This window comes from Elephantulus edwardii, unplaced genomic scaffold, assembly GCF_000299155.1.
Source record: "Elephantulus edwardii isolate Elephantulus edwardi_28Jun2011 unplaced genomic scaffold, EleEdw1.0 scaffold00052, whole genome shotgun sequence".
Lineage (NCBI taxonomy): Eukaryota > Metazoa > Chordata > Mammalia > Macroscelidea > Macroscelididae > Elephantulus > Elephantulus edwardii.
In genome coordinates this window covers 508,716-531,260 of record NW_006399802.1, presented here as the reverse complement: position 1 = coordinate 531,260, position 22,545 = coordinate 508,716, and the positions used below count along the sequence as shown (strand labels likewise).

Here is a 22,545-nt window from a genome sequence, read left to right as displayed (position 1 = left end):
CCATACTGAAGACTGCAGTCCCTGACCTTCCACAACAAGTGCTTTAGGTCCTCCTCAGTTTCAGCAAACAGGGTTGTGTCATCTGCATAACACAGACTATTTTATAAATTACCAAATTATAAATTTCCCGTTTTCCAAACGTTTCCATGATAATTTGGGAGCCTATCATGACTGGATGGGGAGATAGCCTTCATATCCAAAGAAGCAACATGTTAAAGACATAGAAATCCCCAGTTCAATGTAATCACATAAACACAATATGAAAGAACTTCCATCATGAAAGAACCTGATGACAATGAATACTCTTCATGTCAAGATGTAGGTTAAAGTGTCAATTCCTTCACTCCACACAGAAAACACAGTGAATGGGTAGGCACAGTCCTATCCCATAAACACAGACCTTCTCAGCTAGTGTTTTGAGGTAAATGTCCCTTAAGCTTTGGGGTGGACAGAGAGAATTTGGCATAGCTGGAGTCCCAAAGCATATTAAGTCGCAAGCAGCCCAATGTGCCTTACAAAAATTACTGGAAAATGCCCTGTTCATGACATCATATGAAAAGGTTGGGAAGCTCTGCCATAGAAAACACAGTAAAAAGAAGACATATTCTCACACTGTTTGTTGTCATGTTGGAACCAACTCATGGCTCAACCTCCAGAGGGTTTCCAAAGGCAGTAAATTGCACAGGAAGTGACTGCCCATCTTTCTCCACCCAGAGCAGCTGGTGGATTAGAGCCACGTGCCTTTGAGATTGCAGCACAGCTTCTTACCACTCGGCCACCAAAGCCCCCTTCACACTATTGGTTTTGTTGTCATTAAGTGCTGTCAAGTCGATTCAGAGTGACTTTATGAACAATAGATCTAAACTCAACCCTGTGCCACCCTTATAATCCTCGACACATTAGAGTCCATTGCCACAGACACTATCAATCCACCTCCCTGAGGGTCTTCCATTCCTTCACTCACTCTCCATCTTTCTAAGCATGATGTCTCTTTCCAAAGAATAGCCTTTCCTAGCAACATGTCCAAAATTTATGAGACAATGCTTCACCGTATTTGCCTCTAATGAACACTCTGGCTGCACATTCTCACAGCTGTTTGTTCGTTGGTGGTCCATAAGCTATTCTGCATTCTTCTCCAACACCACAACTCAAAGGCATCAATTCTTCTCCTGTCACCATTTAGGAGTATTTAAACTCCTGGAGTAGTTGTTGTTAAGTGCTGTCAAGTCGTAGGTGGATTCATAGCGACCCTATGAATGAAATACCTCAACACATGTATAACTTTCATCCTTTTTCCAGGTTCATAGGGTTTCTGGAGGCAAGCTATTGCGGAATTGGATGCCACTCCTACTTCCAAGCTTGTTTTAATCAGGGAGTGCCACCAAACACTGTCCACCATGGGTAATCATAATTGCATTTGACACATCAGTGTCACAGTGTTCAGCTTCACAGCAACCACTAGTTACCTCTGTACAGCAAGTGGACAGACTCCTGGAGAGCATGGTTAAAATGTCGCTCTTCATTCACTATCATGAATAAGAACACAATAAAACATATATGCCAGCACTTACTGTCGAGAAGAACATCGTGAAAGTGTACACAGCAGCTTCAAGTACGTATCGACTCCGAATGGCCAGGACCACAGGTGGCAAAAACATGAGGTTGCTCAGACAGAGCAGTAGTGTGGACAGCAGCTGGAATCCATAGGTGAGCGCATCTGCGCTGTCAGTGCAGCCCCAGCCCCGCCACCCTGTAGGTGAGTAGGTTACAAGATGGAAGGGAATACAAGATAGGCCATGGGTACAGCAGACACTTCTGCTTGCAGTCTCTCTTGCCAAGTCTCAGACCAGTGCAGGCGATCTCTGGTCTCACTGGACTCCACCCTCTCACTGACTTCATACCCATCACAGTCATCCCCAACTTGGGCCAATGCCTTTCACCCTGACCCAGACACTGCCCCTTCCTGGGAGCCCTTCTGAGGCCAATTCCCTCGCCAGCTCACTTACCAGCCTTGCACTCACAGGCCGCGTACAGGTAGTTGTGTGTGCGCAGCAGCTTGCACTGCCCATAGGGGCCACAGTCATCCACACATGGGGACAGATAGGTCCTCAGCCGCACCTCAGCTGTTGCATTCCGACATCGTATAAACCTATACACACACTTGATGTTACTTAGGGACCAGGATAGCTCTCTTCTAGGCCCTTCCCACCCACCCCCAGCTGCTCACCGAGACCCCTCCCCACACAGGGAGCGCAGAGTCAGAAACCAGGTTCCTGTCTGGGGGAAAGGGATTCGCAGCCTGGCCACCCTGGAAGTGGCACTGACAGAGAGTAGGAAGCCTGCCAGGGCATCTAGGAAAAGAAGACAAAGCAGAGGGGTCAGTGTGGAAAAGGATGGGTCAGTGCTGTGTGCCAAGACACAAAAAACCTTCAGCTACCAAAACCAAACCAAATCCACTGCCAGTGAGTGGGTTCTATTCCTAGAAATCTCCCCACTGACTCTGGCCAATATGCCTCCACACCATCTCCCACATCCCCTCCTCAGGACTTCCAGCTCCTGCCCTTCTCCTATTCTTCACCCCCACCTTTGGAACAGGTCAATGCTGCATCTCCCAGGCTCAAGGGCACCTCATGAGTCAGGCATCCAAACACCGTCACATTTTCCTTGTGTAGGGAGCTCTGAGGAGGGCAAGTATAGAGAGGAGGTCATCACATCACCCTGGCCCTATGACTGTTATCCTCATACCCAACACTGCCCTGACCTGGCCACCACCACCACCACCCCCAGGCTCCTAACCCTTCCCCCAGAAGACCCTTCAGGCCTTCCCTAGACATCCCATTCTACCACGTACTCTTCACATCAAAGCCTCTCTGCCCTTTCTCAGGGAGAAAAACTCTGAAAAAAGTTCAGGTGTCCAACAACAGAAATCTTTCAAGACCGATAGGAAATTCTGAATCCTTCTTTTGGGTAGGATTTTTAAATTTGGTCCAGGCAGAGACAAAGTTATTTAATCCTAGCCAGTTTGTTGGCAGTAGAAATAGGGAGAAGGGAGAGGCTGTTGCGAATGTAGAAACTAGTTGTCAATCAAGGAGCTACAAAGTTTGCAGTCATCCTCACCTGGACCTAAAAGGCAGGAGCATGTAAAGCAGTGCACTCAGGTAAAATGATCCTTGGGCACTAAACACTGGTAACAGAATGCCTGAGGAATTACCAGATAGGCAAAGGAGTGCACATAAGGGGCTGTTGACAAGGGTCACAGACTCATCTCATTCAAGAAAGATTTCAGGCTGCTTATTAAATACACCAGTATATAAGTAGTCCCCACAAAAGCATCACAATGTCTGCATCCTGTCCTCATTGGCACGGTATGCTTCAAATAACTTGCTCATAAATTCCCTCAAAGCATGCCCAAGGCAATATGGAAGAGCATTATTCAGTAAGGTCATTCCATTCTAGAAGATGACCAAAGATGGGGAGTGGAGGAGTGGGGAACGTGGGGCCAGTGACAATTGGTATATAGTTCTCTAATCCAAATATCCAAGGGAAGAATTCAGACTATTTGGAGGGAAAGACTGCCTTTCTACCTATCTAAGCAGACGTACCAGTAAACCTTTCAGAATAAATATACTAGGCAATCTAAGAGCTAGAGCAAGAGTCACAACACGTTAGATGCGTGAAACGTAATGATGTTCTTTAGAATGAATGTTCAAGAAGAAAGAAGCTGAAGGAAGAGTACGTGCTACAAGGGGATTAGCCTTTTTTCTCAGGATACTTGAGAATAAGTATGGGTGTAAGGCTGAACTCTGATTCATGATCTACAATGTCAAGGTGTAATCAAAACTTTACTGTCTACTTATGGACAACCAAAGCCCATGAGGGTTTGGAGATTCAGGGTCATGGGTTCATGGCACATCTAGTTAAAAGTCTTTTCTAGTTACAGTCTTCTAACTCCCACAAAATGAATGTATGAGACTGTGCAACCAAGGTACCTGTGGCACACCAAAGGGCTAGATAAACAGGTAATAACTTAAATAGGTCCTAGTAGGACGGCACCATGCAAATAAGGTTTATGGAACCCTAGTGAGGGAAACTGTCAGTTTTGTCATCTCAGTTGTTGTTGTTGTTGTTATGTGCCGTCGAGTCGCTTGCAACTCATAGCGACCCTATGTACAACAGCCCTAAACTCTGCTCTGTCCTGTGCCAATCGCACTGTCTCTGACACTCTCATCCCAATTATCCCAGTCACTGAATCAATCCACCTCATAGAGGGCCTTCCTCTCCTGCGCTGTCCCTCCACCCTCCCAAGCATGATATCCCTCTCCAGGGACCGGTCCCTCCTCACAACATGTTCAAAGTATGTTAGACGGAGCCTCAGAATCTTTGCCTCCAAGGAGCCACCCGGTTTAACCCTTTGCAGGACAAATCTGTTTGTTTTCCTAGCAGTCCATGGTATTCTCAATACTCTTCTCCAGAACCACAGCTCAAAGGCATCAATTCTCCTTCTATCCTCCCTGGTCATTGTCCAACTCTCTGATGCATAACAAGTGATTGCGAAGACCATAGCCTGTATCAGACGCACCTTACTCTCCAGAGAGACACCACTGCTCTTCAGCACTTTGGAGAGGTCCCTAACAGCAGACTTTCCCATGGCAATGCGCCTTTTAATTTCCTGGCTGCTGGTGCCAAGACTGTTGACTATGGAGCCAAGCAAACTAAAGCTGTGTACAATCTCAATCTCTTCACCATCCATCCTGATGCTGCCAATTGGTCCAGTGGTGAGAATCTTTGTCTTCTTGACATTGAGCCTCAATCCATATTGTAGGCTGCAGTCCTTGACACTCTGCAGCAGGCGCTTCAGGTCCTCTTCAGTTTCAGCAAGCAGGGTTGTGTCATCTCAGTAGGCTTCAAAAATGAGCCATCTCAGAGGCAGAATGGAAAGTCTCACTACCATCAACAAAGAAGAGGTAGGAGCAAAGAATGTCCTTTGGATCCAAGCAATATCCTTATGCTGAGAATCTCCTAAATCCAGGAGACATAGAGACAGACCTACAGTGCCAAAGAGAGGGCAAGAGATGAGAGAGACAAGACGTAATGGCACACAAACAGTGGCAGCAGAACTGGGAAACCAGCAGGAGACATGAAGTAGGTTTCCTGACCTATGAAGCAAGAAAGAGAAGTCAGGTACCCCTAGGCACTTAGATTAGAGCTCCAATCACCAGATCTACAGAGCTGACGTGGTCTACAGAGCTGATGTGGTCTACAGAGCTGATGTTACCACTTCCAGGCTGAGGGTTCCTCGCCGAGTGAGGTGCCTCTGGTATTTTTCAACAGAGCTAAAATAGGTTTGTAACATTTGCCCAAGCAAGCAGAAATCAGGCTAAAACGACAAAGACCAGAGAGAGAGGCTTGCCTGTGGGAACAGCTGAGAAGAGGCTGTCTTGATTGAAACTGGATTCTGAATAGTTTCTGACCCTAAATTGTAACCTGTTCCTTCCCTAACTAGTCCAATAATCCTTGAGTACTGTCTGTGAGTTCTGTGTGCTCACTGCAATGAATTGTTAAACCCAGCAGTGAAGCAGAGTGTTGTAAAAAGGGATGGCTCGAATCAGGTAAAATGTAAAATGGTTAGAGAACAGAGCATGGCTGCCCTTATAAGAATCAGTCTCAGACAGTTGATGCTGATCATGATTCACTGTGAAGTTAAAAGTTATCAGAACCTTTGACACACCTGTGTTGCCAACCTAAAGGCACATGGTTCAAATCTACCAGCTGCTCCAAAGGAGAAAGAAGGGCACTCTCCTCCCATGCCATTTACAGCCTCTGAAAACTCACTGGAGGGTCAACTATGAGTCAGTTTCAACTCAACAGTATACAACAACACATGTTTAGTCTTTCTTTCTACTTCCTAGTTTATTGTGTAGTGCCTATGGTCTTAGAAGTTGGCAAGCAGCCATCCAAGACACAATTGGTCTCTAGTTGCCTGGTGCAACAGAGGAAAAAGGAGAGTCAGGAATAAAAGGAGACTACAGAATGTGTGATTGCTTGCCTCCGTGAATTGCCTCCTTAGCCACGAGACTAGAGGAAATAGATGGTGCCTGGCTAACATTACTGATTTTCTTAATCAAAGATTCCATAGAAGAATCTTGAGTAAAAAGGAGGAAATACAAAAATTCAAAACATCCTGGACTCCAGACTTCTTGGAGTTACTAGACTAGATAATGTTCTGAATGATTTCCCTTAGATCATCTGTAAAACTTAAGCTATAAACCAAAAAAAATTCTCTGAAGTTTTCTTAAAACCAAACAAGTTTACCTTAATGACTAAAAAAAAATATGTCTGCCTTGAATGTTATCCTCTTTTAAGAGCTATCTATGTTAAAAAAAAAAAGAGTTATATATGTGGGATCAAACTGACAACAGCAATTGGAAAGGTTAGGTCCCATCCTTGGAATTATGATAATATACAGCTCAGAAAAGGAAGATGAGAATGGTTACACCTCTCAGAGGATGCAATCAGTGTGACTAAATTATACATGTAAAAACTGTTGAATTGGTGTATGTTTTGTTGTATATCTTCTCAGTAACAATAAAAATTCTAAAAAGAACTCACTGTCATTATTCAAAGGTAAAATGCAGTTTCAGCCTGGACAGAATCAATTGGGAATATATTCAGGTTGAAGAATCATCTCTGCCTTGACTAGAAAAACCACTCTATAATTCAGAGCCACGTCTCATAAAATGTCATATTAAGTCAGGCCTCGGGTCTGCTGATAGGAAAATGATCTTTGCCCTTAGCGCTAGAAAAGAATAGTTTGAAGATTCCCTGGCTAAGGGGAAAAGCTGATAAATTACTGAATCAATGTCAAGCTGAAGAAGACAACTACTGGTATAACAGGGATATAACTACCGAACAGTACATTCTTATTCAATGCTGACAATAGTAACTAAGAAGTAGAGATGGCTCATTTTTCAACTGTATGTGTTACACAAAGCAGAGGAGAAGGAATATTCCAAAAGAAGCAAGGCCTAAGCTAATATTAAGCAAAGCTTCAGTTTGAGGACTAAGGCACATTTTGATTCAGGCCATGGTTTTTTGGATTACTTACTACACATCTAAAAGCTGGACAATAAATAAGGATGACAGAAAAAGAATTAAGCCCTTTGACCTATGGTGTTGGAGAAGAGCACTGAACATCCCGTGGACAACCAAAAGAACAAACAGGTATATCTTGGAGAGGGTGCCGCCAAAGTGCTCTTTGGAGGCAAGAAAGAGGAGGCTTCGCCTCACATACTTTGGACATGTCACTAGGAAGGGCTATCCCTTGGAGAAGGACATGATGCTGGGAAGAGTAGTGGGTTGGCAAAGGAGAGGAGGACCTTCAACCAGGTGGATTGACACAGTGACTGCTGCAATGGGCTCCTGTTGTCAGAAAGTGTGAGGATCGTGCAGGATGCAGCAGGATTCAGACCTTTTGTTCATAGGGTTGCTATGAGTCATACTCAACTCGACAGCACCTAACAACAGGGATGGACATAAGTTCTTACATTCAAGTACAAAACTTTACTGCAAAAATACAAGAACTGGCAAGAGTTCACACGAATCAATACGTGCGTACTCCTTGATTATTAGAGCTAGACAAACAAAGCAATTCATTAGTGTGGGAAGGAACCACGAAGACTCAACAAAAAGCCAAGCAGTTGTGTTATCAGGATGTTTTGCTCCACTCACTGGAATAAGTTTTTATATGTGATTCTATAATTTAAAAAATAAATTTTGTAATTTACTTTTTAAATGATAAAAGCACTGGTGGCCTAGTGGCAAGAAGCTGCACTCCATGTCCTGAACATACACAGTTAAGGCCACCATCTGCTCCACCGTAGAAAGACGGGCAATCTCCTCTGGTGCAATTATCTGCCTCTGAAAACCCGATGGAGAGTCAGCTATGGATCAGTTCCCAATCGACGGTACACAACAACAACAACAAATTTTTATACTAAGAAAGTAAACTTACATAGCTTTTTTGGAAAGGAAAAAAAAAGACAAAGGGGTCTTGGTTCACCACAAGTTCTAGGTGCTCCCCTAGCAGCTAACAGAGATAGGAGATCTTAGACTGCACAGTCCTACACATGCTTCCTGGTCAGACCATCTGTTGTTATGTTGTTGTTGGTAGATGCCATCAATCACAACTCACAGTGACCCTATGAACAACAGACTTGATTTTCATCCTATCCTGTGCTATCTTTGCCATCCCTGATACACTTAAGTCCATTGCTGCAGTCACGATGTCAATCCATCTCAATAGTATCACTTATTTTAGAGACATAAGACCATCAGAAATACGGCCAGAGGAGAAACTGAGTAGTGGGGAGGAATCTGAAAACCAGGAACCCTGAACTCTGCCTAAGACGCTCTTCAGCTTTTGGGAGGTTAGGGATGATCTGAAATAGGGATGTTCTTGAAATAGAACAGGTGTGGGTTTACTGGGTCTAACTTCCAGGTTCATGGGAACCGACTCAAAGCTGACCGTCCAATGGTTTTTCAGAGGCAGGTAAATTGCACAGAAGAAGACTGCCCATCCTTCTCCCATAGAGCAGCTGGTGGATTTGAACCAAATGCCTTTGGGACTGAAGTGCAGCTTCTTACCAGTAGGCCACCAGAGGGCAAAACAAAAATCAGTGAACAAAAATTCATAGAGGCAGGTCTGACAGAATACAAGGAATCACACTACCCAAACACGAGCTACATGCCCTTAGGAAATGGTGAGCTCTAATGACAGAGAGTATGCAAGAAGAAAGTGGGCGACTGCCATGGATATAAATTGAAATGTGTCTACAGAGTTGGCAAAGTCCCAAAAGCTCTGAGTTGTCCTGTTGGCCCCGCCCATTCTTGGCAAAGTCAATACTGAGAGCATGTTTTGGGACCAGAATTGAATTTTGATAACATCCCTAACCATTAGGTTTGATAGAAACAACCTAAACAAACTCCCTGGATAAAGGTCCCACACCTAACACCTTTCCTTTCAAGTTCTCCCAAAAGAATGACCTCCCACCTCTTGACAAACAGTACCACATTGAGCTGGAGCTCCAGACTGAGGACACCTCCACTGTCCAGCACTGGCAGCAGCCTCAAGGCAAACACAGCGGGGCGCTCCGGGGGAAGGGCCACACTGGGGCCAAAGAAGATGTAGAAGTGGACAGAGAAGGTATCCAGCTCATTTCGCAGTGTCGGACGAACTGGCCAGCAGTGCTCAGGTGGAGATGTGGCCCCGGGCCCTTCTGCAGAGGCCCCAAGAGATGGAGGCTCTGGGGGCAGTGGCTGGTTGCCCAGTGACTGGGGCATGTTCATAGCAGCTCCAGGGACAAGGGCGCGGGACAGGCTGGGCTGTGGGCACTCTGTGAGGCAGAGGAAACCAAAGCTGAGGCCTGTAGTCCTCACAGCCCTGCAGCCCCAGCACAAACCAGGTCTGAACCAAACAGGACTGATCAAAGGGTAGGAAGGAGTGAGAACTTGAATCATGTGTCCTTTGGGAATATGGGTCATCCAGGGTCACGTGATGGGGCCCAGGGATTTCCTAATGATCAAGCTAATGGAATGTCATGTTGGAGGGAATGAAGGTCCTTTCCCCCACCCCAAGAGTAGTGAAGACACTGTGTTGAGACAGAAACTATATGATGAGCCCTCTCGTGGACTTACACAGACTTTGGCAAGGACAGTGTCCCAGAGGTCCTCGCTATCCCTGCCTACCCCAGGGAACTGAAAGAGATTAAATCAAGGATAGTAATGAGGTCCCTTCTTGCTGTGTGACATCAAGTTGATTCCAACTCACAGTGACCCTGCACGACAGAGTGGAACTGCCCCTTTGGGTTTTCTAGGCCATAATCTTTATGGGAGCAGATAAGCAAGGCTTTTTTTTTTCAAATAGAGCAGCTGGTGGGTTCAAACCTCCAATCTTTCAGCCAGAAGCCAACCACTTAACCATGGTACTATCAAGGGTCCTTATGCCCAAAGTCAGGGGCAAACAATTATGTGAAGGTCTTCCAATGACTTTGGGGCTCTGAGTGCAGTGAGCAGGGTGCCCTTCAGGGAGTGTGAAGGAGACTGGGAGGAATAGGAATGGTTGTGGGTAGGGACATAGTAAAAAGTCTAGCACAGAGACAGCCAGCGTGCCTCTTCCCAGTCACCAATGTCTGCACAGGCTAAACTGCTGGTACAGGTGTAGGGGTTCTGACCTTGCAACCGCACACACAGCTGGAAACGAACAGTTTTGCCAGGGCTTCGGGATGATGTCTCCACACGCACGTAGACCCAGTGGCCCCAAGGGGGCAATGACAGCTCCAGCTGGCATGATGAGGCACCTCCACAAGTCACAGAGCTTGAGTTGTGCAGGGGTGGGGCCTTGGGACGTAGGCGCAGGGTTAGGGGGCAGGCGGACGCCCCACGGCCCCCCACGCACACCAGCTGCGCTGAAACCCTGTAAGTAAAGCTGGGCACAAAGACCCTGGACAGAGGGAAGGTTGGGGTAAGAGGACAGGGACAGAGGTATAAGAGGGACACCAGAATGAGAACATTAGGAAGCGGGGGAGATAGAAGGGATGGGCAAGAGAGAGAATGTGGTTGTTGCTGCTGCTGCTGCTGCTGTGTACGACCGAGTCGGACCGACCCATAGTTGACCCTCCAGTGGGTTTTCAGAGGCAGTAAATCCCATGGGAGAAGACTGCCATTTTCTCCTGCAGAGCAACTGGTAGATTCAAGCCATACACGTCTGCGTCATCAGCGCAATTCCTTATCACTGAGCCACCAGAACTACCTGACAGAAATAACAGGAGGCCTTTCCCAGCCTTTCTCTCTGTGCTGAAATCCAGCCCATCTATTCAAAGGTCTAAATGGCCAGGTTAGTGGGAAGGAGAACTGGGGAGTCAACAAACAGCCACCTCCCTGTTTGAAATCAAGGAGAATAAGGAGGTTGAAAGGCCACGTTCAGGGGAGTATTGGACTTACTTGTACAGAGCTGAACGGTTGTGTTGGGAGAGAGTCTGCTCAGAGGGACGACCGGGAACCAGCACAGCAACGTCCAGCAAACGTCGGATAATCAGCTGTGGCTGAAGGAGGTACTGACATTCATCCTGGAGACCCTGAGAGGAAAGCAGGGGTGTGGGAGGGGAGAGAAGGCAGGGGTGCTACTAAACCAAAGCAAGCAGAAGCTTCTGGGGCTAAGAGGAGAATACCCTGTTGTGTTCTCAGGATTCTGACCAAAGTCTCTCTATACTCTGGGTCTAGGCTGACTGAACATTTCCAGTTTTCACCTCTGCACTCCCTAGATCTTCTGAGCTTCAACAACAGACCACAAGTGAGCCTTCCAGACATTCTTGTCCTGTTCAACCCTCCTTCAATCTAATTCCTTCTCCAGAGTGTTCCTGGGCAGAGCCTCTTCATAGTACTCTCTAACCATCTAGTACTCTCAAACCACCTGGTAACCAGGCTCTCCAGAATTTAGAATATCATTTCTTCTTTTGGGTTAGAAACTCCTTAAATGTGCCCAGTTGAAACCTCTTCCCCTATAGCCAGCAATCTGAAGCTCTAAATTCCTTTACTCACACTCTTCCCCTCAAAATGCTTACTCACTCTAGCTTTAACACTCCTGAGTTAATAACCTTTTGAGGCAATCTTCAGGCCACATGGAAGGTGAGAAGAGGAATGTATTCTTGTTTATTTTTGTTTCCCTAGACACAGGCCTAGCAAAAAGTACAAATCTTACCAAGGAATTCTGGCTGAATAAATAAATAAGTAATCAATCCAGAAGGGAGCAGTTCTGACCTTTATGGAGCCAAAACTTCTTTGATTTCCCTCCTACCGCTCTGCTCTCAAGGGACTCACAGATTTATCTGCTCCCTCTGCCTCGGGCTTTTTCTTCGGTTCCTAGAATAAAGGCACAGCATCCTCCAGCTTCTCTTCCCTACCTAGAAATCCCTAGGCCTTTTCTCTCTGCTCAGCTGAAACCACCTTCTGACCCTCCCAGCACCATCAATTTTCAGTAAGCACAGTATTCCATTTATTATGGTTCCTCCTGTGAAGTATTTGCAGCTATAACCTGCTGCTGTCAAGTTTCCAAGGCTGCAAATCTTTATAGGAGACTGCTTATCTTTCACCCATACAGCGGCTGGTGGATTTGAACCGCTGACCTTTCAATTACAAGTCCCACATGTATACACATCACCAAGACTCCTTGCACCTATATAAACAACAACTTACAGCCACTGTGTGGGAACAATTCATAATTAACCCTGAGTGGGTGAGACTGCCCATCTTCTTCCCACAGAACAGGTGATGCATTCAAATCATCTGCCTTTGGGTGCCAACACAATTTCCTACTGACTAGGCCACCAGAGCTCCCTTTGCAGCTATATAAGCCCTCCAAATCCAGTAGTTCATTATACGATGGGGCTTCTACTTTGGCAATGACCACATATTCACCCAATAAACTATTCTTGTATTCAATTATACAGTTATTCTAACCAAGACCTAAATTATTCTGACCTAGACACACCTCCAAGTCCTGTTCTATGAAGTTCTTCCAGGCTCCAACTCCATACTGAGTCTCACGCCACAGAACAAGGCACTGGCTTCCTGCAAAAGTTCTGCCTGATTGGAAGGAGGCTTTAATAGATGGTAGGATCTTCTTGCCCTCTGCCTACAATCCTTCTGTGTCTTTTACATCATTGCATTCCCAATGTCTAGCACACCACCTGGCATGAGCTAAAAAAAATCTGTTGAGTTAAAGAACAGTTGTCTCTGTAGGAAATTCCTGAAATCACCAAATAGCTCAGAGATCTCTAGATGAGATATCTAGAACAAACATTCCCAAGTTCCACACCACTGTCCTTCCACCACAGCAGCCAATGATGGACAGAATGCAAGGCCATGCACTAGCCCATCACCAGGGACCTCAATAAGGGCCACAACGTTACCAAGAACTTGAATAAGCTGAAGCACAATTGCCCCACAGTCACCTCACCAACTACACAATCACAATGACAAGGTTTGTGGAGGACATGATCTGGGAAATGAGTATACTTGAGCTCTATGAGTGATGCACCATGGAGCTTCTCAAGGTCAAGGCAAGCAGGCCCTTAAGCTCATCAAGAAAAGAAAGGGGACATACATCTGCACCAAAGGAAGCAAGAAAAGCTGAGTAATGTCCTGGTCACCATGAGAAAGGTGGCTGCCAAGGACTGAGCATATTCCCATTTGGAATTCTCACTGCCTCTGTCCCAAGTAATATAAGCCTTTCCAGAAAATAAATAAAGCTAATATCTGTAATCTTTAATGTCAAATGCCAAGGACTAGAAATAGCCTGGAAAGTTCTTTCATCAAACCATTCTCCTAAGGAAGAATTCCCCTCTCTAACAACTTGTGGTTAACAAGCTCCACGAGTGGTGGATCATGCCCAGTCAATTTCCCTGTGAGACAGTATAGGGGAAAGAAATTCTAACTTTGTGTTTTCTATTAGCCTAACTGACACATCAGTGAGCACAACCGCTACAGTTCAATGTGCTCCTTCCCTAAAGTATACATGGTGCACCTCCAATAGCCCCTCTTAAGGATACCAGTGGGGACCAACAAAAGGACAGGGGTATAATTCTGCCAGTTGGGGATCAAAGGCACAGAGGTATAGTTCTGCCAGGGAATACCAATGAAGTTACAAGGGTATGATGTTCTTCACACATTTTTTATGTGGACCAGAAGCCAGGTCCTCAAGGGCTGCCAAGAGAAAAGCTAAGAGAGAACTAAGTAATCAAGGTATTCAACAAGAGGTTAAACCAGAATCACAAGTTACAGAAATAGCAGAGCCAAAGCAAGAAAACTTGAGAAACCAGGAGAGTCAAGAATAAGAAGGGCAGGGAGTGGGACACAGTCTGAAGAATCCAATGATGGAAGGCAGACAAAGTCCTAGGACATCCTAGTACAAGTGGGGTGGGTTTCTCTAGAGACCTGAGCAGGGTTCTGAAGAAGCGTAAAGATACCCAACTTTTTCCATGGGAACAAGCCAGTACCCTGAACAGTCCCTGTAAACCATTAGTCATTATCAATCAACATGGATGTAAATAAGGGCTGGACAGACTGAAAGGAGCAAGAGAGAAAGCCAAGAGCTCATTTAGAAGGTGCCTGCGGTGGTCCATGAGGAAGCTGAGGAAAGGTGTACTAAGAGCAGAGACAGAGAGTAACAGAGGCATTCAGTGCATACTCCAGAAGCAGGCCAGCAAGGACTTCTTATTGAGAAGTTATGGTGAAATTAGAGTAAACAAGAGAAATCAAGTATAACATCTAAATCCAGGCCTTGAGACACTGGTAGATGGCAGTGCCATTTATTGAGAAGAAGAACACTAGATAAAGTCCAGCACTAGGGTAAGTGGGATGGTAAGCAAAGGTGGGTGTATGTGTGCATGTTCGTTTTTTTGTTTTTGTTTGCTTCACCTTTGGTTTGGTTTTGTTTGTTCAAAGTTTGCAATCTTTATTAAAAATCAAATTGAAGACATCTGAGATTCAAGAAAATTAAAATTGGCTGAATAATCTTAAAAGGCATTAATCTGTGAATGCATTTAAACTATTATGTTAACTAGAGACACTTTGAAAGAGGATGCAGAAATAAAAAGCAGTCATTCCAGGACCAAGCACTGGAGCACTCCAACACATAGCGGTCCAGTTGAGAAGGAAAGGGAAGACAGAAGAGACCTGGTGAGGTAGGAGGAAAACCAGACACTTCACAGAGTTACAAGAGGAAATAGTATCTCAGAAAGGAAATACTAATCCATAAGAACTAGTTTAACAGCTAGTTACTAGTCCAATCTGGGAAGGGAAATAGGGACTGAAGGGGGAAGAAGGGAAGAGAAAGACTTACTTTTCTCTGTATGTCTTTTGTACCTTTTGAAGGTTGTACCAGGTTCTTATATTACCTATTTGAAATATAAATGAAATAATTTAGAAGAAGAAGAGATGAAAACAATGTTAGCAGATTTTAATCATTGCAGTTACAATATTGAACCATGCTTGGTCCTGGTTGGTGGCTTCAACAGAATTCTTTCTTTTTTCTACAATCATCTGCTTCTTTGCTTTTCTTAGAGTTGTTTTCATTATTTTACCTCTCTTTGTTTTCACTTCCACTCAAATCTTGGACCTAGGAAGACGAAGCACTGAAGGAAAACCTGTGCCCCAGACTTTTGGGAGAACTTTCCTCTCATAAGCCATTTGGGTGCCAGATGGTAGCAACAACCAAAAGGCTAGCTAGCTCTCGAGGCAGAGTGCTGGCTGAGCACCTCGGGATGAACACATGCTCTCAGACAGGAAAGGCAAGGAGAAGCAGGGCGTAGGAATAAGACAGAGTGGTCATCGATAGGAAGAAAGGACATAGAAAGGAAAGAAAGGGAAATCCATTTTGGACACTGAGATGAAGAAGGTTAACAGAAAGGCAACAAAAATTTGCCAAGTCCCCACTATGCGCTATATCCTCTACTAGGACCTGGGAATATAGCAATGAATAAATAGCACAGACAAAAGAGCCATCTGAATTGTGGGGCTAGAGCGTAGGAGAATGAACTAGACCAGATAAAGACACCTCTCTTTCTACAACCTCTCAGAGATCCCTAACACTCCTATGATGAAGTTCACGTCAGGATACAAGTTCCAACTTGCTAGCCCAGCACAGCCATCCCTTCATGGCCTGACCTCTGCTCGCCCCACCAGGTTCTTCACCTGCTCCAGTTCCTAAGCTGCAATGAACCACTCTAGTTTCATTTCTAAGATTTGGACGATGCTATTCTCACCACTTTTTCTTATCTTCACTCGCTAGGAGTCTCCCAATACCAGCTCCACTACACTACCAAGGTGAATCAGACATCTCTCTTGTATCTTACTCCAAACACACGGTCATTAAGTCAATTCCAGTTTATGATGAATGGGTTCCCAAGGCTGTAAATGTGTACGAAAAGAAAGTAGTCCTTTTTCTCCCACAGAACTGGTGTATTTGAACCACCAGTCTTTCAGTTAGCAGATCAACATGCAATGCACTATGCCTCTAGGGCTCCTATATCACAATAATCTATTTTATTTATACTTGTGTCCATGGTATCCAAAGTTTGGTACACAACATGTACCCAAGAGCTATAAGATAAAGGGAGACTTGAACTCATCCCCAAAGTTGAGGAGAGCTTGAGAAACAAGACTGCCTTCTTGCCTCTGGGATTGTTTCATCTCAATTCAAGGATCTCCATCCCATATAACTTCCTATGCTGGACAAGGAGGAAGCATGGTAATATGAAATACTGGAAAAATGTCCTAGAAAATCCACCCAAAGGCTGTAAAATCTGGAAAAGTTTTAAATTTAGAGAGCTTAAAAATCCTTACAACTCAAGATAAGATACCAGAAAGTAAAATTCTTAGAGGCCAGAAAGTAAAATTCTTAGAGGGACCACAGGTAAGATTCTTACCTTATCAATCTCTCAGATAGACCTGCTGCCACTAATAGGCGAGGGTATAACTGTGTCCTCTCTCAGGTCATACCACAGCCCTGAGGAGTTCTCCTACCTAGAGTTACAGCTTGAAGTATAAAGTCCCTTAGGCCACACTGGTCATCCCTAGATGCACGTGGGCATATCTGGCCTGCTTCCATTCCCCTTCTCTCTTGGCCCAGCTTCCCTTGCTACATACTCTGAATTTCAATTTGGATTCAGGTCAGCTTTTCCCTGGGTTGCTATCTCTAGTTCCCCATTATCCCTGTCTGACAGCCATGAGTAGCCTTGACCTCTTCCGGTGAGGGCTCAGCTCATAATCCCAGCCTAGACCTGGGCCACAGACTCCTCCTCCTTACCCAGAACAGGATTTTGGGTAACCAGAGCAGAATTTCAGAAGGACTTACCCTACCAGTCTTAACTAATGTACTCAAGAATCAGAACTAGGATAAGGTACAAGCTTTTTGGTATTTGGGTAAAGACCTGAAGACATTTCTCCTAGTAAAAGAGTCCATAGTTTGGATAGTATCAAGGCTTACCCAAAACCTAGAGCCCCTCCAGGTGAACGCCTAACTCCTAACATGTTCTCATTATCCAGATTACTTCTCTATCTTGATAGAAAGTTCGCTTGTACATCACTCTCAAAAACAACAACAAAAACCAACCAAACAAAAACAACAACAAACCCAAGACCAAACAAATGAAAACAGCCTTAGCACAGAGACTCTGAGATACCCTAGTAAACACACATCACTCATCTCTGGCAATACAGGGACAGTAGTACACTTGTCCTCGTGCAATTCTCAGCTCATTCAAAAGTGTTGTTAATACTACTGTATGCTGGGCTACAGCAGGAAGAGAGGTGAGTCTGGCAAAGTCACACAGCCTCTTCCCTCAAGGACCTCAGCAAGGACAGACATACTCAAGTCAAATCTTCACCTGTTTGGGAATTTCTGCCCCCTCTGAATTCTCAGTGGCCTAAACCCTGTTAGTGTCTCATTCTTCAGTGTCCTGCTCTTCACATTCCCACTTTGCTCATGTTCTTCATTCTCGCCCCAACCCTGCTGACAGTGGCCATCTCATCACACACTCTCCTCCAACACAAAAGAGTAGGAAACCCTTTCACTTCAGGGAGACAATCTGGCCTGCCAAATATCTAGGAATGCCAGAAAAATATGTGATACTTCCTTTCCTTCCAAACCAAAATGGAGAAACTTCCTGATTTTAGAATTTACTCTTCTAAGTTATAACTGCTCTACGAAATCAGTTCTGATACGGAAAGTGGGAAGAGGGGCAAAAGTCAAGATAGACACCCACTGCATCAAGCCTCCTTTTAACAGGAAAGGGCTTTTCTTCCTCAGTGTGGTCCCTGTGGTCTTCCATGGATTACTGAAAGCTGTCTGAAATGACAGGGGGGAATGGTATTCTCCCAGATGGATTAATAACTAGACTACAGCCTTCAAGAGTCTGCAAGACCAGCCTTGGGTTGCTAGGACAGTATCTGACTAGTTTCTTGAGGCTCCCAACAGTCAAGGGGCCTTCCAATACATAGGGGAACTCTCTTCAATGGCAGAGTCTCTAATTGGTTCTAGACTCTAAACTTTCTCTTCAGCTTATCTGGCCCACTTTGTCTTTTAGGACACTTCCATATTGACTCCTTCAGACTGTGGCTTCTGAATCCACCCCTATGGCCAGCTAATCTTCAGTTGTGTCCCATCCCAGCCTCGTTTGTACTGCTGACAACTCTGGCACAAAGCTGGTATGCCAAGCAACCTCTGGAGAACACTCAGCAGGGATGGAGAAGCAGCTCTGTGACCCACCCCTGCTCTGGACAGCATCAACCCACCTTGACAGAGATGTGGCCATGGGCCTGGGGAAGGTGGGCTGCCAAGAACCAGTCCCCAGGTAAGGGACTGCTGACGTTAAAGATGCCTGAGGTGCGATTGGGCAGTGTCCAGCTGAGCGTCAGTGAGAAAACCCCAGGCACAGCTGTATCCCCTGGGAAGTGTGTGTGCAGGGGATTGATGACAGGGGGTGCCCCGGACCGGAAATACCTGGGGAATCAGAATTAGGAGAGAAGGGAAATAGGCAGTGAGGTGGGAAGTGGAAAACCGGGGAGGAGGAGAGGAGAGAACTGTCCCTTATCATCAAGCAAATTAACTAGATCCCCCACAATGACACACACAACAAAGTTGTTCTGGTTCAGGGGGTCATGCCATACGGGGTGGAGGTACTCACATATACAGTAGCAGTCAGGAAAGTGGCCCGAGGATACAGCCCTAGCCCTCACTCTGGAGTCAGGGGTCAGGGTCAGGAGGTTAGTGTATATATAGAAAGGAGTGTTTTCATTTGGTAAGTAGTCTGGGGGTAGAAATGAGGGTTAAGAGATTAACCCAGATACTCACACAGTCACACTTTGGTCTGGACAGTGGTCCCCAAACGTTCCCCCCTGCTCCTTGAAGATAATGAGGTTCCAAACAGCCAGAAACGTGTCCTCCGGAACATGGAAGTGGAAGAGCTCAGTGCTGGCAAAGGAGCGGAAAGGACTCAGCTTGCGGGGTGAGCAGGTGGAATAGTCAGTCAGGAAGAGGCCTCCTGGAGAGCAGGGGAGAAAGAAGAGCTGCATAGAACAGATGGCGTTTCCATTATGCAACAGGCATGCTCGTCTTCCTTCACCAAAAGTCACACTCACAGCACCAACTCAATAAATGCTTTCCCTTGAGCTAGGAACAAGGACTGATGCTGCCCAGTCATCATCTGGTGTAATCCTTAAAGGACCTTGTTTAAAACCAACTGTTGTTATGGATAAGGAAATTGAGGTTAAAGGCTAAGATTCAAACATTTTCAAATCTAAGCCCCAGACTCCTCATCTGAAACCACAACTAACCTTTACTTTGGAGCCACTGTCTTCCTCTTACCAGGTCTAACAAAATGGAGGGTGCATGCATGTATGTGTGTGTGATAGAGATGTGTGTGTGTGTATGTGTGTGTGTGTGTGTGTGTGTGTGTGTGTGTGTGTGTGTGCCCACTCACGCTGCCATGGCTTCTTAAGTAAGCTAGAGCTCTACCTGTGGGGCTTGAGAATCAGAGTGGGGCTGTGTAACTTCCCTGTTTATTTTCTTCCCTGTTCTGGTCCCCTGTGGTTATGAGCAGTGAAAATCTTCAGAAGCCTCACAGAACTGTCTGTGTACTCACTCACAGCAGTCAGGGGAAGGCAAACTCTGGTAAGGCTGCAAGAGGCCTGCTTGGGTGGCAGAGGCAGCAACAGGAGCTAGCAGGCCACCACGCGAGAGTCCAGGGCCAGGGAAAGGAGAAACATCAAGCCCTCCACAACCCAGAATGTGCAGCCAGTGATTTCCCTCAGGAGGCCAGTGAGGTGTCTACTGATAAGTTAGGGGGCTTGCAAGGTTTATTCCAAGAGGAACAGGGAGTGGTCATTTCTAGCTGAAATGCTCATATTTCTGATCACGGCTGTCAGGAGCAGAGCCAAAGGAAACAAGAAACCCTCATGCTAGCAGCTGGCCAGCAGACACACCGGGGGTAGGACGACCGCTACAGTAAAAACAACCCACCAACTGGGCTGGAAAGATGAAGGCAGGCAAAGGGCAGGCAAGGACCCTAGGACGAGACTTCCATGAAGGCCAATAGGACACCTTAGAACTGGTGGGAAAGAAGGGAGTTCAAGCAGCTTCAGGACAGAGCAGGGACAGCATAAGTTAGGGGAAATCCCGGGAAGGGAGTGTTCAGTCAAGTAGGAAAAAAGAAAAGCTCACCTAGTCTGACAATCTCTCTTTTTGGAGATAAGAAGCCTAACACCAAAAATTAGGTATTTTAATAACAGGAAAGAGAGTCTGGGAAAGGAAGGCTATTAGGCTATTAAGGAAGGAGCAATGGTTCTGATTGGCCCTGCTAAAGCGGAACAAGCTCAACAGTCAGCCCCAGAGAGCTGCCCTGAGTAGGTGGAGGCCCTAGATTTGCCTGTACTCATTTTCAAAGGACAGTTACATCTCCGGATTAGCCCATCCAGTTCAGACCTCATAATCAACCTGAGCTGTAAGCAAGGAAGATCTGCCACCCTACAAGTTTAGCACAGCCCAGGAACCTAAAGAGGCTCACTGGCTGGGGTCTTCCACAGCAACATTCACAGACAGCAGGGGTAAGTACACCAAGGGAATGAAGGGAAATGGAGCCAACCAATAGGTTGCTTGTAGGTAGGTTCTGGCTGTGGCAACTGTAAAGCCCCTAGGCCTAGCAGGCCTTCCCATTACAAGAAATCAAGACTCAAGGCTCCAGAGCACCCTCTGCTGGTACTTGTCAAGCACAACTCCTCCTTAAAGCTAGTACTGGCACTGGGACAACTCATGAGCTTCTGGCTTATGTTGTTCTGCCAAGTCAAAGACAAGTGGTTCAAATCTACCAGCTGTTACAGAAGAGAAGGATGGGCAACCTCCTCCCAACCTTCTCCCATGTGATTCACATCCTCTGAAAACCTGTTGGATGGTAAGCTATGACTTGCTTCCAACTCAAGTGTATGTACATTTAAAACTGCAGCTGTTAGAAAAAGGGAGCTCTGATGGCCTAGCATTATGCGAGGTTGCGTTACTAACCCAAAGGTGAAGTGTCTCTGGTGGTTTGAATAGACCAGCATCTGATTTTGTGGGGAAAAGGTAGGCAATCTCCTCCTTTGGGATTTACAGCCTCAGAAAACCCACAGGAGGCTCAGCTATAGGTCAGTTCCAACTCCACAGGAATTAGTAAGTAAGTAAGTGTTAGAGAAAAAAGATGTTTACCAGGCTTCTAATGCAGATACTCAGGAAGCTAAGATAGTGGTGAGAAGCAGCTGGCAAATTTCTAGAAACAGGGTAGACAAGTACAAAAAGCTGTGAATCAAACAAACATAAAATGATTTGGAGAATTGGGGAATTAGACAAGACATCCTAAAATGGCCAAAAAGGTCACACAATAGACTAGGGGAGGCAGGGAGGGAGATGACGTCGTGAGCAACAGCTGGGGGAAGTTCCAAGAAAGTGATGACAGTCCCCATTACTAAGTTATGGGTTGGACCTACCAGAGCCATGCACCACAGGAGGCATGAGGAAAGCCCTAGCCAAGATCAGATGAACCTGTCCTGGTGCCCCAGTACTTCCAGAATGAAGTTAGTTAGATTCATTACCTGAAAAAAAAAACCCCCCCACACACAAGCTGAGGCTGGCCCTTTAAATTAAAAAGCGGCTGCCTTGTAAATTACTACCTAACTTGGGAGGGACTGGAGAACATTATGCTGAGTGAACTAAGTCCTACAAGGACAAATACTGTATAAAACTATTCTTGTAGAATGAGTATGAGTATCCAAGGCAGGAGGGAAGATGTAAATAGAGGGGTGAGGATGGGTGGGAGGGTAGAATGTTAATCATAGGGTTGCACTATTCAATGGGTGGGTGGGGTGAAGTAAATGGGAAGGATCTTTTGTGAAAAACAATGTATTTAAACTCTGTAAATAAATCAGAATAAAATTTTTTTAAAAAAATTTTAAAAATAGAGCTGAACATAAAAATTCCATAAGACTTAGGGAGCTCTGGTGGCCTAGTGGCAAGAAGCTGCACTGCAATCCCAGAGATATGCACTTCAAATATGCCAGATGCTCTCCTGGGGAAGGAGAGGCAATCTCTTGTACCAGTCAGATCTGATTTGATGGTACACACACAAAAAATAATTTATTAGGAAAAAAAATTCCGTAAGACTCAACTATTCCACTGCTTGGAATATACCCCAAGAAAATGAAAACTAAGGCACAAACTGAGACTTGTACACCAATGTACAATACAGCATTATTCACCATCACAAGAATATGAACACAGCCCAAATGTCCAACCACAATTAAATGGATTGAGAAATTATGGTACATTCACAGGATGGAATACTACACAGCAGGCAGAAGCAATAATTTTGTAACTCATTACCTAATTTAAGGGACTGGAGAGCATTATACTAAGCAAACTAAGTCTCATAAGGACAAATACTGCATAAAACCATTATTGTAGAA

The 22,545-nt window shown here is 45.3% G+C and overlaps 1 protein-coding gene across 1 annotated transcript in view; it reads right to left on the bottom strand.

Moving 5' to 3' along the window:
- The window catches only part of TMEM8B (transmembrane protein 8B), a 32,575-nt gene that overhangs the window by 6,773 nt on the left and 3,257 nt on the right, over positions 1-22,545 (bottom strand). Inside the window, exons 2-10 of the mRNA XM_006886947.1 lie at positions 18,908-19,097; positions 18,349-18,556; positions 10,999-11,132; positions 10,230-10,498; positions 9,067-9,392; positions 2,585-2,678; positions 2,228-2,351; positions 2,007-2,149; positions 1,554-1,750 (exon numbers count right to left, since the gene is read on the bottom strand). Of these exons, the coding sequence (XP_006887009.1) occupies positions 1,554-1,750; positions 2,007-2,149; positions 2,228-2,351; positions 2,585-2,678; positions 9,067-9,392; positions 10,230-10,498; positions 10,999-11,132; positions 18,349-18,556; positions 18,908-19,097 (1,685 nt within the window). The remainder of the gene's footprint in view (positions 1-1,553; positions 1,751-2,006; positions 2,150-2,227; positions 2,352-2,584; positions 2,679-9,066; positions 9,393-10,229; positions 10,499-10,998; positions 11,133-18,348; positions 18,557-18,907; positions 19,098-22,545) is intronic.